General features: G+C 43.1%; 1 protein-coding gene across 6 annotated transcripts in view; it reads right to left on the bottom strand.

Moving 5' to 3' along the window:
- Positions 1-242: 242 nt before the first annotated feature.
- nfixa (nuclear factor I/Xa) overlaps positions 243-17,279 on the bottom strand; it is a 165,954-nt gene continuing 148,917 nt past the window's right edge. For 4 of the 6 annotated variants that reach the window (XM_088301962.1, XM_088301963.1, XM_088301966.1 and 1 more), the window contains 4 exons: positions 15,302-15,474; positions 12,916-13,063; positions 10,807-10,895; positions 243-5,707 (listed from right to left, as the gene is read on the bottom strand). In XM_088301962.1, coding sequence (XP_088158088.1) covers positions 5,693-5,707; positions 10,807-10,895; positions 12,916-13,063; positions 15,302-15,474 — 425 coding nt within the window. In that variant the 3' untranslated portion in view covers positions 243-5,692. The remainder of the gene's footprint in view (positions 5,708-10,806; positions 10,896-12,915; positions 13,064-15,301; positions 15,475-17,279) is intronic. The other 2 variants (XM_088301964.1, XM_088301968.1) reach the window with 1 other exon arrangement.

Below are 17,279 nucleotides of genomic sequence, written 5' to 3'. Positions count from 1 at the left end.
GCTTTAAATATAGAGAATTATTTAAAAAGTACTCAAATACTGAGGTTACTAAGTTATGTCTTCATTTTTTAAATGGATGGTACATTATGAACTGGTGACCAGTCAAATTCAGGGTACATATAGACAAACAAGCATTCACACCTACCTCTCCAGCTCAGAATTGACATTTCACTTGCTTAAGTGTTTCTGTTTGAGGTTAGTGTATAGCTGTACTAAAAATAAAGACACGTGACCCCGACGGGTACAGTCAAGAACATCCTTTTTATTCAATCAGGTGCTGCTCTTCTCAAACTGCGTTTTTCTTCTTATGGAAAAGAAACTGTAATTAACACATGCATTTCACCTAGAGCTCTGGGGGTGTTCTCACAAAGAAGTGGTGCGTAGACAGAGGCGCAGAGGAGCTGGGACTAAAGGGAGTGGGGGAGCAAGGGGTCGAGGGGGCTGCTGTCTAGTAACCATACACGCTTAAGAAAACAAACTAAACAAGAGAACACAGACCTGGAGCTGTCCAGCATGAGGTGAGGCAGAAGGGGACAAATAGCGGGGAACCCCCCCGAGAGGTCACGACCTCTCTTACGGCCAGCCGGTGTGTTTGAAGTAGTTAATACTGCTGAGAGTTTTATTGTATAAAACCCGCCATTAACGATAATACTTAGCAGAGATTCCTTTGTGGAAAAAATGGTTGTGGAAAAAACCCCTTCCTTTCAACCTCATGCAGGATAAACCCGGCAATAAGGTGCTTGTAGCTTTTGTTTTAAGTCCAAGGCTTCCTGTCCTCAAAGAGCTTTTAAGCACAGCATACCCTGATAAGCAAATATTAAAAAAAAAAATCATCCAAATTATAATGAAACAAAAAAAGGGGAAGTAAAACAAAGCCAAACAATAAATAACCAAAACAGAAGAGCAAACTCTTATCCCAGTCCGAGCAGCCCCTGTTCCAACATCCCGAAGCGGTTCATTCAGCTTTCTCCATCCCAGAAACAGCCCTGAACCAGCTCATCCCTTCCTAAAAACCCACCCAAGGACACCCCCAAAAGCCCATCAGCGTCATTTGTTCACGTACATTAGCTGTTGAATGGAGAAGCAGAAGTGATGGGTATGGCGAGATACAATGTGAAGCATACAGACAAGAATAACATGTGAGCTAACTGCATTCTGCTCAGACAAAAAAAGTTTCTCAGTAATATTTTTTTTTGTTTGTTTTTTTTTTTGGTCCCGCCCTTCAGCGGGAGAGAGCGAGCCAGTGAGCAAGAGTGACGGACACACAGTTACATACTACTCGAGTGTCGAAGAGAAAATAGACAGTGGAGACAAAAGGGGGGGGGGGGGAAGGAGAAAAAAAAGCAACAGCGGAACAATGACAATTTTTTTTGCCATCATTTATCGAGAAAGAACTAATTGACATATTTATGAATTTATCTACATGCTGTAGATAGGGAGGGACGATAATGGTTCATTTGAAACGGTTACAGTTGTGCGCGAGTGCGGCACTCGGGGAATAACCAGCTAACCAAACAAAAGAACAATATTGGATTACAAAATGGAGTCTGTGAACAAAAGGCACTTTTAAGGGACAACCTTTAACTGCTGGGAAACTATACACTACAGCACAAGCACTAGAAGAGAGTCATTTACAGAGGCGGGTGGCGGCGGTGGGAATTAAGGGGGTGGGGTGGGGAACAGGGGAGAGGCTCACATTGATGCCCAAGGATATAAAAACGTTCCCGTGGCGTTTGTTTGGCCGCGTTCAATCTTGGGAGCACTTTTTTTGTTTTTTGGATTCAGGCCAATGTTTGGAGTTTTCTGCTGGTGAGTTTTAGGCAGCACTCGGGTAAAAAAAAAAAAAAAAAAGTTTCCTGGCTTTCTTGACGTGACAGTCAGTTTTGCTTTCTGGAACAGGAACCTCTCCCCCCACTCAATAGAAGAAGAATACAAACAGTGCGAGAGAGAGGAGTAATGCTGCTATATATTTTTTTGTTGTTGTCGTTGTTCATGACTATTTGTTTGTAATAGTTGTGAACGGAATCGATAGTGTTTAAGGAGCACCGGTTTTCACTTGATGATAAAGAAGTCGTGTAGATTTGTTTTCCTTCAGCCCTCCCGCATTTTTTTTTTATAAACAAATGATTACACAGAAACATAAAAAAAAGAGACAAAGAAGTCAAAGGAAATAAAAACAAAACCCCCGACTTACAAAGACTAGGATTTTTTTTTTTTTTTTTTTTTTTTAAATCATGGCCCTCAAAGTTTAGAGTCCCGGAGCCTATGGACTTGCGACAAATACATTTTTTTTTCTCTTTTCTCGTAGCTTTCTTAAAAATCTCTAACAGACAAACACAATGATCTACCCAATGCATTGCACGTGGCTCAATCGACACATATTTCTCAATAATAATACTTTCCATCAAAAAACAAAACACTTTTTTCTTCTTCTTCTTCAATCCTACAGTCAAAATTTGTTGACATGTTTATCTAAGGTATTAGAACGCTGCGCTGCTGCACATGTTTGTGGTGTCGTTTGGGGTTCGGACCGCAAAGGGAAGGTCAGGTGGTGTCACCCAAAGGGCATTTTGGGAAGGGAGGCGTCAGAAAATAACTAGACTGCCCACCAGCTCGCGGAGCAAAAAGTTCAAAAGAAGCATACGTATATCATAAATATATAAGATCTCTCTCTCTCTCTTTGTCTGTCTTTACAAAAGCATGTTTGCCATCCTCTATAAAGATGTATCCAGGCCAGGCGTTCCCAAATTGGCACTTTTTTTGTTGTTTTTTTTAGGTAAGATTGTCATAATAAAATTGGCTGCAATTGATCGTCAAACAGGCACAAGTTCTTGATTCAGCTTTGTATTTTAACATTAATTTATATCAATTTAATGTAATCTCTGGTTTAAGAATTAATCAATCGATTGATGAGTGTTTCTGCTTTTACTTTGAAAACAACGCCAAAACCAGGAAGTGATTCCCTTTCAAAAAGGTTGGGGAGTACAATGTAATGCCAAATAAACTACACATAATTGGTTATTAAACTTTAAGCATAAATAAAATGGTTTTACAATATACTTTAATGTAAACTAAAATTGTATCTTATTAGTCGATGGACGAATCGATTCAAAAAATATTGGACAGTGCCAGCCCCAAATGCAACACTTGATGGCTTGTGTTGAATTGAGAAACCCTGGCCAAGGCCAATGTTTTTAGCCTTGAGCATGAGCTCACATGCCAGAAAAGAACCTGAAGTATAATACTAATTGCATGAAGAGAATACAGAGGCACTTTCATATTACTGTTAAAAGTTTTGATATATGTTTTTAATGTCACACGAGAGGCCGAGACCCGAATCTCGGTCTTTACTATCCCTGCAAAACAGAACCAACAGTGAGGCAGTCCAGTTATTTTTTGATGTCGGCGTTTGAACGTTGGATTATGTCATGACGCTAATTCTGGATGTGAACAGTTTATATATCACGAATGTCAATTTTGACAAATATCAAATGAATGAATAACCATTAACAAAGGAGCTTTGGAGAACCAAATATAAAGGCTTCCCTTTATCATTCTATGACAGGTGTTAGTGTTTGCGTGTGTGTGTGTGTGTGCGTGTGTGTATTCCTTTGACTGGACTATAGGGTGAAGCAACGCAGGGGATTGTGTGTGATGAGCTGGTGTTACCGTGCTGTCCTTGCGCGCGAGAGATTTTGAGAAGCTGTTTAATTGACATCTACTCACTGAAATCTGGGCCTGATCCGAAGCGTGCTATATAGTAACTACGGCCGAAAGTGTTATGACATGCAAAACAATCCAAGTGGAACAAAACCAAAAAGAAAAAAAAAACAAAACTGCCGATAAAAGTGATCACAAGAAAAAAAAAAATCCTACAAGCTAAATGAAAGCTAATAATATGAAGCTCATGCTGTGTGTGTGTGTCTTCCTGTAAAATAAAAGAAATTATGAACAGGGATGGGCATTAAACTACTTTTCCTAGAATTTAGTTGGGTTTTTTTTTTTCTCACATTTTTTAAGACAGGAGAATGTCTCTCTGGATGTTCTGAACACCAATTTCGATGCCAGCTTCCACCTTTGTACTTCTTTAGACTGCAGACTGCAGTGTTTCCCTGCTATATCGTCCGTTCCCCGCCATCGTTTTACGAGGCAAGTTTGAATTCAGATTTACCCACCCACGCTATGTTGCGGCATGTCATCAATTTTTGCCCGAAATCTTGTTCTTGCACAGTTGTATTCTTTTAGTAAGCAACATTTTAATGCTTTACTTTTTAAAATTGCTTTACTTTTAGTTTGTAATTGCTTTTATGTTGTCAATTTCATTATGTGAAGCACATTAACTTTCGTAAGCAATGCCTTAATTGGACATCAGTGCAAGTGAGCGAGAGCAGCCAATGAGGTATACTTGTGCATTTTAACTTTAAATGAGTTCAAGGTGGAGTGGAGGGGAAAAACTACTTTAAAAAAAAAAAACTTTTCATATGGTCTTTCTATATTTTGGATGGATGTGGAACGTAACCCTTTTGGTGGTTGTTCACTGTAGTTACAATCCAAGTACATAGTTCACTCAATTTTGCCTCACAAGATACGATGAATCCATTTATTGTGCCCATCCCAAATTCTGATCAAAAGATGAGTGGCTGTGTGACAGTCTATTTTAGGGAAGATGGTTGCAAATGTGTGTATGTGTATGTGTGTTATGTGTGTGGTGCACTTGAGGGTTTAAACTCGACCTGGATGCACAGCCACATCTCTGTAAAGCCTCCTTGGCCTCCCTCTTCGCCCTTGTGGCCGTCCATGTGCAATTCTGTTCATCCCGAATGAGAATTAATAGTGCATAGGTGAGGGGATGAAAGAGCACATGCAGCCTTTAGTGTTTTCAAACGCTTTTAACTGGCTAACGCTTTTTCTCCTCCCCGCAAAAAAAAAAAAAAAAAAAGAAAAAAAAGGTGCCCTGATACTTGGACAGGTAAAAAAAAAAAAAAAGACCAGCCACTTAGTGCATATATGTCACACCATCTGATGGCGTCACTGGGATTGGCCAATCGCAAATCAATGGGTCTTCAGGGCTGAGCGAATGAGGTGCGTGAGAGGGTGGGGGCGGCACGCAGGGATGTGGCTGCGTGTGTGGTCTTGAACCCAAGTGGTGGTGGTGGTCATCAAAGTGGGTGTCGCCGGGATCTTTGAGATCAAAAAGCGCAATTTCGGTGGCGAGCACTGACTACCATTTTGTATTTTTAACCTCACGGGCCAATGCGAGGAGTTTTATGGCGGTGACGACAAAATGATAAAAAAAAAAAAAAAATTGATTTAAAAATAAAAATAAACCACAAATGTCAAAATTGGTCAAATGCCAGGTTGCCATATTTGTGTTTCCTGTCCAACATTTCCTTGATGAGCGTGCGACAGTTCCTCGTCTTCCGCCTGGCAGTGCGAGTCTGTCCACTCCATCTCATGGAGGCCTCCTGTATTTCCGAATGGGGGGCGGGGGGGATACGAACGTTCCAGTTCAAATTGGGTTGGATGGAAGTGGCCACGTGGAGTGGGTGGGGGGCATGTGGGGGTTCTGTAGTTGTACTTTGTACAATGTGGGCCAAAGAGAAACCTTTTTTAGTGTCAGCAGTCTGCTCTTGATCATTTTTTTCCCCAATTTTCATGACACCATTTTAGGTGTTGATTCGTCGAGACCATGTCAGAGGAACCAGGACTGTGGAGGAAGAAAAGGCAAACAATTAGTCAAGAGCTGGGAGCACAGAAAGTAGAAATTCCGAGACAGCACTGAAAAGCCGCAAAATAATATAACACTTTGTAGATGTTTGCAGAAGGTCCTCTAAGCTTGAACAGCTTAAAGGTTGCACAATTTGAAATTCAATCAAAAATTTAAATTTCAAACATGTCTGCAGTTGGACAGAAACTCCATTGAAAAGCCTTCAAACATGGTGTCATGCAAGACTTCAGCTCAGAGAGCACAATAAAGAACTGAGGGTGTTATTGTTCTGCTTTTGCTGTACTGTGATGCCGCCAGTGATGGCAAAAAATGAGAAACGTGATAAGGATATTAATAGAAACGGCTTAGAACCAATTAGTGCCTGTCAAGGGACTCGAGCGCACTACAATGAAATGCCACAACCAGAAATGCGATGTGGTGAAGTGGTAATTTTGATATTTTTGGTCTGCATAACAACTTATTGTATGATAGTTAAGAGTGTTCAGCTATGACCCTTATATTCTACCCTACATTTTCTATGGTGCGAGTTAGGCTAAGAAAAGGATTCATTGAATATACTTTATGTCCATGTTTCTGAAAATGAGCAAATCAGGGCATGAAGAGGGTTTCCACCCTATTTTCTTGATAGAAATGTAAACTTCTATTCAAAATTGTTGTGTGAAGACGCTCAAACTAGACTACCGAGAGGAAGTACGGAATTGTATCATGGATTATATGATGCGCTCTGAGCATTTACATTTTCAAGATTTGACAAGAAATTTAAGCGTAATAATGATCTTCTGCATTAATCTAGCTGTTTTATTCTAAAATCGGTTAGTTTAAATGTATTCGTTCAAAATCTAGATATTTACATGTACTTATTTTATAAAATAATCAGTTGGATAATTATAATTACATAGATATAACACGAAAAAAATTCCAAATTGTGCATGCACATTTAAACTTTTTTTTCCATCGTCAGCCCATTTTAACAACCTTTTCTAGCTGCTCTAAAGGCAAGAGTATAAGCCACTAAGATATTTTTTTTTACCACCAGGTGGCACTCTCTGATGCAAGTTTTTAATATTTGCTGAGCTCAGCTGAACCACGCAGATTGAAAATAAAAAAGTAAAAAGGTCAACTTCGCCACTTGCTGTTTTAAAAGGGGCTGACTCAATCCTTTTTCTCATTAAAAACACTTGTGTTGGTTCACAGCAATAAATGGCAGGCCAGCAATTCTTGTATTGTACTGAAATGTGGATCCAGTTTCAGACTACTGATAAAAAGTCTCTGTGGTATTGTTAAGTAGCACTGGGGTGAAGACTCCTTGAGAGAAAGTTTTGGCACTAGCCGATGTGCTCTGGCTTGCGCTCACATTCCAGTCCTCAACCTGGGAAGCGCTGCAAATCAGGCCGCCGTCTTGTCACACAGTTGTGTTCAAACCCCTCCCAAGTTTCACCAGTTCTCCCTCTTCTTTTCCAATCCTGACTCTTTCCCGTTTATCGCCAATTCATCCTCCTGGCTTCCACTTCCATTAACCCCCAACTCTCTTCCTCTCCATGTAATCGCCCTCCCCATGTAATCCTTGGCAGAGGAAAGTGACCCCAGGCCCCCCCTCGTTTGTCCAAGTCCAACAGCCTATGACATCATGTCTGGTTGCCAGCAGCAACCAGACAGCCGGGACGTGACTGTGGAGTGCAGTGAGCTTCAACTAACTCCCTTGCTCTTTTTTCTTCCCACCCTAGTGCTCTGTGTCCCTGGCTTTTTTTTTGGGGCGGGGGGCTCCCTCTTCTCCGCTTGACATTGCTCTGCCTGCACCGCTCACATGTCGCCACCAGAGAGCTCCTCAGACCGCTTTTTTCCTCCCAGGCTCAGGGCTTGAGGTCGCCCACTGAACACGCAGTACTCACGAAAAGTAAAAAAAATTAAAAAAAGGAAAAATATTAGGCCTTTGCGCGAAATTGCATTAAAAACTTTATAGGGGAACTCTATTAGATATTCTCTCATATTTTGAATGCACATGTTCTGCTATTTAATGTTTCAGTACTCTTTGCTATTCTCTAACAAGGAGCCAAATGGCAAAATTCCCAACAAGTGTTCGATCCTTGAATGGACCAATTCATTTCCAGCTCCGGTACAGTAAAGTCCTCTTGACCGTGAGAGCTGAAAAGTGACAACTAGTGAGGCTACAGACAGGATGTTCTCAGACAGAAGAGGTTACAGGGTGGCAGCAGCAGGTTGCAACAGAGTAAAAAAAGTGCACGTCTTCGGAAATGTTCATGGATTAACCATCAGCCCCGTGTTAAAGAACAGCAAGCTATGCAAAAAGTACAGAAAAATTAAAAAGGCCTCCTGTTCCAATGCCTGAAAGGACACAGGAAGTCCACCATCTTGGTTTGAGGCAGCCACCCTAGGTTAGCCTTGGCCAATCTCCAATGTGGGGACGCAAGCTTAAGACTTCATTAAACTGTTTTGGTCATATTCCTTTTTAGGACTACTAGGCCCCGGCCAAATTGAGACCAACACTCGGGCTATGGTGAAACGTGCTTTTTTTTCTCTAAACGTTCGATAAGCGATTGTAGAGGATAATAAGATCTCTCGAACAGATGTAAGCTGTCGTCAGGAGGGGGAAAACGAGGGGCAAGAGTTTTGGCACGGGGTTACGTGTTCATGCGTGTGTTCGATGCATGCTCAGACACATTTGGACGGGGTTTGAATGTCCCCTCTGTGCCAGGGCTGCATCTGTGGTGCAGAGTGGTGCAGGTGGGGAGCCTGAAAACACAGGAGCGAGCAGCAGGAGGGGAAAGTGAGGGGGGGGTGCGCTGTGGCAGCCGAGCGGAGCTGGGGAGCCGGAGGAGGGGGTGAGTCGGGCTAGTGAGGGGCGGGGTGGGGTTGCAGATTGCTTCCATGTGTGCGTAGGGAGGATGGCAGAGTCGAGTTGGCTGCAGGCAGGTGCGGTTAGCCCCTAATGAGAAAAGTTGTGTTGGTGATGGAGGAGGCCCAAGACACTGCAGCCCAGCGGCGGAGCACAGCCAAGGCGAAAACCACAATGTAGTGCACTAGTGGCCTCACACGCTGCTCTAATACACACTGTGGGGCCTTGTGGAGATAAATCAACACTGGTCCGGCTCTCACTAACTGGCGCTGTTTACGTTCACGGCAGGGAAGCTACCGTAGGAACAGAAACTGTAAACCGGTACTGAAACTTAAGGCCTTCATGTGCGCGCAACGCAAATCAATGTTGGTGGGCGATGACCAATATCGAGCCTATTATAAAACACCCCTGCGGGAATTTCACGGCAATGTCTTGGATGTGGAAAGCTATGATGTCAATTCAAACAAGCACAATGTCTGAGATAATCATTCTGGACGACAAAAGTGCTATGAACGCATAAACATCAAAGCAGGCGCCAATAAATGGCCGGTGAAATGTGAACGTTCAGATGTTTGAGCAGATCACACAGGATTTGAAACAGCGACATGCTCTTACACTCATACCTAGGGGCAATTTAGAGTGTCCAATCAACCTGCCACGCATGTTTTTGGAATGTGGGAGGAAACCGGAGTACCCGGAGGAAACCCACGCAGGCACGGGGAGAACATGCAAACTCCACACACGAAGGCCAGAACAAAGTAAGAGAGTAATTTGCTGCGTGTCATAATTTGTAAAATGCGATTTAATGTTATCACATTTGATGCATTTAAGTTATGAGAGGTTGTACAACTCTGACAACTGTTATGAAGGACTGCATATCTTCATGCGCCTGTTTTGCTTTGATGCTTGCGTCGTTTTTCCCAGCATTAGCATTCGGATACCTCATGCGTATTCTTGATTTGTTTTGACAGCTGACAAAAGCTCGAGAAGACACAAACAAAACCAGCACTTAAGTACTTCAATTGTCAGCTTTGACTTTCCGTACAGAGTGAATTTAAAAACAGTCTGAAATTGTAACGTTTCTAATGTGTGTTAAAAGGATAACGCAGTTTGTGGAAGACTTCCTGGTTGCATGACGTGTTCCAACTCTTGCCCTTGTGTCAATATTCTTGGTGGCTAAATGTTAGCATCATTAGCCTCTCGTGAGGAACTTTTAAGTAGAATGCACTAGTGACGGATAAAAAGCCAGAGTCCTTGTCTTACGATGATTCCGACACAAGGCGCACAAACAAGTAGTTGGTGTTGTGGCTTGAGAATATGACGCACAAGAAGGCACGCCCTGTTACCTCCGCACTTACTGGTGTCGATTTGACTGTTTTAAATTTATGGCCTGCAAGGGTTGATTTATAGTAATTTTGACTTGAGCGCTGGATAGTGATATCTGTGTTTTTTTTTCTTTTTGGTAGGTGTTTTTTTGGGGGGGGAAATAACGTGTGAAACTAGGTTCGCTGGATTAAGTTGGCTTGTTTGTTTAATAGCAAACTTGTTTTATTCATTGCATCATTAATGGCTTTCGACCTTTAAGAAGGCGTTTTTTGTAGATGTTGTCGGGCACATGTATGATTTTGTAACGTCGCAAAGGTTTTTTTTTTTACGATGGGCTGCTTCACGTGATCAAGAACTTTGAAGTATTCTGCAGCCACCGGCTTCGTGTTTGTACTTCATCAATACTAGCGTTAAATTAGTGATTGAATGTGAATTTTAGGCTCGTATTATGTTGACCTGAGTGTGCAGTAGCGATATATTATAAAATAAAACTTGAACGAAGCGGTGCCTGGGAACTCAAGCAAGCTGCTGTTTTATTTGACCTTCGGTAAAGTTGTCATTTTGACAGGACAAGAATTCCTTCTGACAGTGATGATATATAATAAAGTATATAACTTTCCGGGAATGATCGTGGCAATGCGTCCTTTAAAATAGTTTGAAAAGAAGAAAAGCCCTATCCCATTGGGATCGCCTTTGAATGCAGCCTCTGGAATTGGGTCACAACTAATGATATCCTCATCGCTGTGAATGGCCCGCTTGTCCCTTGGAAGGCCATGCCGGTGCATTTTGGTGACACACAAGTGTGACAGTGTGCATGCTGGAAGCGAGTGATGAGGAGACACAGGCGACAGAGGTGGACGGGTGGGTGTTAGTTGATTGAGGGAGGCTGGCAGGGTACCTGAGTCTGCTGGGGGATATTCAGAAAGTTGTCCCGTGTTCCGATGCCGACAAACCGGTTGGGAGCTGTGGAGCCTGGCGTGGAGTATGCTACAAACAGAGAGAGACAAGTGTGTACATGCTTTGACACAAACACACACCGAGCTCACACTAGAGTTGGATGCTCTCATCATCATGACTTGAAACATTTTGTCGGTTCAGTGCATGGCAATGGATCACTGTCAAATGAACTATTGGGAAAAGACAGTAAAGGGGCCGGTGAGACTGACGCTCTCTTAGTCATACGGATGATTTGTTCATGTTGCGGGGAACTTAATTGTTATTTCCCTTCACTTAGCCATGTAATCTGTGGTTACACAGGGGATGTCGAGTCTGTAATGAAGAGTGCTAACATGAGGAAGCTATTTCAAATAAGTCACTAATGATCCTCAGCAGCCCCTGGGCCCGTAATCATACAAAACCACTGAGGACCCACTGTCGACATAATAATAGGGCGACCGGCAGAAGAACCGGATTCATCACCGGTGGCAACCGATGCTCCATTTACGTTTAGCGGGTTGAAGAGGAGCGCGTGACACCAGGTACTGATGTCACAGGATCAAATTTAGGGCAGTTGTGTTCACTGGACTCCAGCGTGGCCGAGTGGAACTGGCTTGAGGGAGGTCGTGGGGGGGTGCGGATGGCTGGGTTAACAGTGACGGGGCATGACAGACAGTGAGTGCGGCGTTTAAAAAAAAAAAAAAAAAAAAGGATGGGCGTGTGTTCATAACCGCAGTGGCAATATCTTTGAGCATTAGAGGTGGTAGGAAAAACCGAAAGGTGACAACAGCCACCGGAGTGAGAAACAAAAGCATGAAAAGGGGTGCCATTTATTTATATATACCAATATAAATAAATATTCAAGTGACGTATCAATTGGAGAGAGCAGAGAACGGGAGGAATGTGGGGGGGAGAGGATGACAGGACAGGAGGAGAGAAAGTCAAAACAAAAAAGATGAGAAGGTGCCCCGGTTGCTCCGTCCAGCGCCCCCTCCTGCAGTGCCTCTCCCATGGCCCGACTCTTTCACCGCACCTGTGTGGGTGCAATCAAGCAACACCTCAAAACTCCTCTCCCTTGCTCCCCCAGTGTACGACTAAGCCTCATCATTCGTGTTTCGGTTGCTCTCCGTGTTCTTTGTTCTTCTTAATTATTGTGAGATCTGTGTGAAAGTGACAAGGGGATTGGATGTGCTACATTGGGGCACGATGGTCTTTACTTTTCTTTTTATGATGTTTTGGAGTCCACGCCAACTGCCCTAATTTTGTTCCCCTACAAAGGAAAAAAAAGAGAAACAAAGGGGAAAAGAACTGAGAATATATCAAATAAAGCAAAGAAAGCAAAAAAAAAAAAAAAAAAAAAAAGAAATGAGAGAAAGGGGCGGATTGCCTCTGCGAGGCAGACATGCGGGGCCTGTGTCGATCAAAAGCTTTTTGGCTACAGAAGCGACGTGCATGGGGGGGCCCAGTGCTGATTTGCCCCCCCCCCCCAAAAAAAAAAAAATACACAACCCAACAAAGCCAACGAGAAGAGGGGGGGAGACCACGCTGCCTCTTGCGGTGCTAGCATGAAAACCAACACTAGAGAGCGAGAGAAGCTCAAATACAAGAAGGGAGGGAATGAACGCAAAGACACGAGCAGAGAAAGACAAGCTGAAGCTCAGAGCCAGGAAGAGAGAGGAAGGGATACAGAAGTGATGGAAAGAGAACCTCTGGTATGGCGAAGGCGTGGTGTCTCATAAATTTGGACCTTCTACTGTGGTTCCTTCAAATGGTGTAACTCCAGGGGCTGCTGAGAGTTGGAGCAGTTTACCATCGTACTAGACTAGCCAGACTAGGGAAAACTAAAGCAGGAGCCGTAGTAGTAATCCTGAATATGTGCATATATGTGTGATATTTTATGTCGAAATCTGAATCCCGGGACTCCTATGTGCCAATTAGGGGAAATAAGGGAAAGTAGCCTCTCTAAAAGCAACTATGACAATTTGATCTGGACTGGCGTCTACGATAATTCTGCAGGGGAGACTGGGGCCATAAGGGGGGGGGTTTGTGGAGGGGAGTGGGAGTGACTTACACGGAGATGCGGGTGAGCTGAGTCCACCGTCGGTGGGCGTGCTGATGGTTTTAGAGTCGGGCATGGGGAGGGGCACGGGGCGTGCCACCGGGGGTGGCGGGGGCAGCAGGAAGGAGCCCGGCATTTTGCTCTGGCCACCTCCATTAGGCTGCAGATGGACCATATAGACAGGGTGAGCAGGACGGGACGCACCCCCCGCCGACATCACATAGGGGAGCCAGGCACACGACACCAAAGTGACAACCAACACGCACCCGCTGACCCGTAGATGGCAACAGCGCACGCACACAAGTATGCACCTTACAGGCGAGAGCAACAAGGAGATATACACACACACAGACAGACACACACACCCACACACATGCGTAACCTACAGTAAAATGATCAAACAATCTGGCCAAAAAGAATGGAATACGTAAGGAAAGAAAAAAAAAGTGTAGAACATCTTTTCACAAGAGAGGGAGTAAGACAAGGTGTTGTCATGTCCAGTTTCATCGATTAGTGATGTGAAAATGTGCAGAAGTTGTGGAAGTTTGGTATCACATATGCGGTCTAAAGTGCAAAGTAAAGGAATTGAAACATGAAGGCCAAGTTTACAGTAGTGGTGTACAGTCCAAGCAACATCTTTTGACGCGTGTATATGAGAGCAGTGATTCTCAAACCAAATCGGGATCCTTGAGCCATAAAAAAGCCATTCGCAAAATAAATGATAATTTTGCATGACAATACAACACTTTAAATCAATTGCACCGCCCTACCTTGTGTGCATCATTTCTAGCCCCCACAATATTTTTGCATGTTGAGTTGCACAAACGAGGCAAGGCGACCTTGGCAACATATGAGAAGCTAAGAAACACACTCGGATGAAAAGTTTCCAAGGAAGATAAAACCTGCGATTGACTCCGTGATTTGCGATGGTGAACCCAATTTGAAAAGTATTCGCTAGGTGGGTCGCAAAAGTCGTTAAATATAAAATCACTTAGTTGTGAAGGCTGATTGTGCTTTTGAAAAACAGCTGTTCACAGCCCTGTTGTTAGTGAAAGCAGTGCAGGTCATCCTGCAACGATGGCTTAATATTCAAATCAATTCATGAATTTGCTTTCTGTTAAAAAAGTGAGGAATATTTACGTTTTAACAAAAAATAGAATAATACCAATCATATTTAGGGGTCCAAATGATAGATTCAATGGCATTCGGATCAAGGTCCTTGGAAATATTTCTCCTTAGAGGACAAGTAAGGACGCTACATAAAAGACCGCTGCTTTTGCATTTAATCTTAATCCTGCAGCATGTTTTGTGCCAATAAAATATGGCGTTCCCTGCAGGAGATTTAGTCCCATTGTTTGCAGCCCAGTCGCCTCACGTAGAATGACAGCTGGAATGCGACTGTAATTTTCCAAGTGTTTCCATGGCCGTTTATGGAGCGCTTCTAAACAAAGTTAAATTTGACCCTCTGTGGGATTGCTGCTAACTCAGCCTGATCTTTTTCTTTTGCATGAGCTACATTTACTATATCCTCCCATGACACTGTGGGGTCACAGCGGCTCTGACCACAACACCCGTCTTGGCATCCGGTTTAAGGACACGGCTGTGGTTGAAATGAAAAGTAGGCCTTTCTCCTTCTTTTATCTGTCTCTTGCAATATCTTATGTGTATTTTTGTTTCAGATGGATTTTTTTCTTTTTAAGTGTGTGTGCGCGTGTGTTTGGGTTGGGGGAACATTGTCAAAACGCAATCCTCTTTTCACAATGACCTGCAATAAGGACTGAAAACATTAATATGCAGTAGTTGGTAATGTAAAGATATCTGTTGTATTTCTTTAATTGATTAATAATCACTTGATTATTCTCTTTTGAAATACTTTGGGGGGATGGGATGAGTGAATTGTTTTTTTGTTTTCATGCCGGTGTTATATGAAGCAGAAGATTGCTGCCTGGAGAGGTTGTGCCATAGCGGATGTGTGTGTGGTTGTAGCGCAACATTCCGCAGCTGATGCCATGTTGTACTTCTTTAGACAGCAAAGTCATTGAGATTGTGCGATCGCTGCCTCTGCTGGTTGCAGACAAGCAGTGCACTTCTTTTTTCACTTTCAAATTTTATGTCCTCCATGTTCATTGTTTACTGTTCATGGGAAATGTAATCCTGTAGTATTTAAAAAAATATGTCACATAATTAATAAAGTTATATTTAAAAAAAATTATCATCCTACCATAATTTTGTGCTATGCACCTTTTGTCATAACTGCTAAGGACACATTTTCAACTCCAATCTAACTGAAAAGAAAAGGCTAACGACATCATATTGAACACCCGCTCCCCTTCTCCACAGTTTTCCCTCAGCACTGGCTTATACCCTTCATTTATCCCATCCCCGTTCCTTCACTTACCTGTGCGCTGGGCTGTCCTGTGCCGTCGGTGCACACAAACTGCACAAACTCCTTAAGCGGGTCCTGGTGGTGGTGGTGGTAGCGTATGGTGGGGTGGGTGAAATAAGGGCTGGACTGTTGGATGATTGAGGAAGAGGGGAAGTGCAGGGCTGAGGCTGAGGCACGGGGGCTCCCTGCGGAAATGACCAGGAAGTGGACAGGAACAGGATGAAAAATATCAGCAAAGGTTGCTTGCAAACTACAATGAGACATTCTATTGTTTCAGCAGAGATAATAAACATACAGTACATTCCCCCGAACGACAATACGGTATATTCCGCGCTGACCTATAATAAGACATATGCTTGAACTGAGCAGCGGCCATTATGTATAATTTTGCCGCTCAGGCCCATAATTGTCCTGACACAGAAAATAGCCGTGACGTTCTACTGTGGTTGACTATTGTGCAACATCTGGCTCCGTTCACTTTAGACATCAGCCAACTAAGCAAACACACTCTCCACCGTCACTGTACGTTTGTATATTTTTGCTCCTTCTGCCGCCTTGCAAAACCACATAGGTAGCAAAGAGACACATACAAACACACAGTGTGATTTTTTTTCCACTTTTTGATTGGTTGTCAGTGAGGTGTAATCAATCCGCGGTGTGGATTCGCTGTGCGGTTCTCCGACGTAGTTTGGAGCTTGTCAGAGGATCTCCCCTCCGTTCCCAAATGGCCACAAAACACCTCCTGGAGACATTCGTCAACCAGCCAGCCACAAACGCACACACACACACGCACACACACCCACACACACACACACATGCAGACACACACTAGCCTCCACTGTCTGTCTGGTCGGCTGCAATTCTATGGCATTTGCAATTTGGCACAGCGAACAAGAGAGACAAGCTGCTAGGTGAGGGGAGCTTGGCGAACAAGCATCTGTGATTGTGTCTGTCACCTACTGTCTCTTGTGAGTCGCAACTCACAAAGGGCGACAGCACAAGTTGGGCAAACTTTCTGCCTTTTCTGCGGTGGGAAGAAACAAAGTACAAACACTCTTTTCAGTTACCTGTAATTTACTCAAGTATTTATTTTTCTGATGACTTTTTATTTTTACTCCCTACATTTGAAATGTGATATTTGAACTTTCTACTCTTTACGTTGTTAAAATGTGACATAAAAAAGATGTAAATTGAGAGAGGTCAAGTCAAACTTGGATGGGATTGTGACTGGTTGATTGTACAGTAGACCCCTCCATTGCAAGTCCGATGTCCCGCTCGTGGATTCTTTGTCTGCTCACGTAATATTTAGATTTTAGTCTAACTCGTTAATATTTATGTAAATCCACAGTCAACCACTAGATGGCAGCACAGTATTTAATTTGAGACTAAATTTAAAAGAACACCAGGAAGTATTTCAGCATAGTCGAATTTTTGTTGGAAATTATTGAACGTCATCCTCTGTCCTCCTGCTTTTTATGTCTGGAGAAAGCAAAGACTGTGAGTTCATTTTATTATGTCTTTGGCCATGACATACAATTAGTTTTGAAAGTTTTTGTTTACTGGAAACAAAGAGGGATCGGCTAACTGTTACATTGTATATTTTTCTTATCCATTTCTCTTGCTCAATAAGTGTTTGTATTTTTTTAAAGTGTGTTTAAAGTGCCATAAATACTATAAATGGTTGCATAAAACCTGCCTGGAGCGTATTTAAATAGGGTATTTCTGTATGGTGCATTTGATTTATGGACGTCTGGAACAAAAGCTCCGCAATGGAGGGGGAATTAATGTCAAAGGCAGTACACATGCCCTATGAAAAAGATGGTCGCTCACGTGTACTATAATCGCACGGTAAGCACACAGGACAACTTGGTAGGGACGCAATGTGACTGCCGACTGGTTGTCCAAGTATGTCATTGGTCAGCGCTGCTACTTATATATTGGGAGAGGGACGACTCATCCCCAAATTTACAAGTGGATCACAGAGCTTTGT

The sequence above is a fragment of the Idiotropiscis lumnitzeri genome, chromosome 8 (assembly GCF_059441095.1).
Source record: "Idiotropiscis lumnitzeri isolate Australia: NSW breed Sydney's pygmy pipehorse chromosome 8, RoL_Ilum_1.0, whole genome shotgun sequence".
NCBI classification, from domain to species: Eukaryota; Metazoa; Chordata; class Actinopteri; order Syngnathiformes; family Syngnathidae; genus Idiotropiscis; species Idiotropiscis lumnitzeri.
Note: the sequence above shows the minus strand (reverse complement) of the source record. Positions and strands in the feature narration are given on the sequence as shown.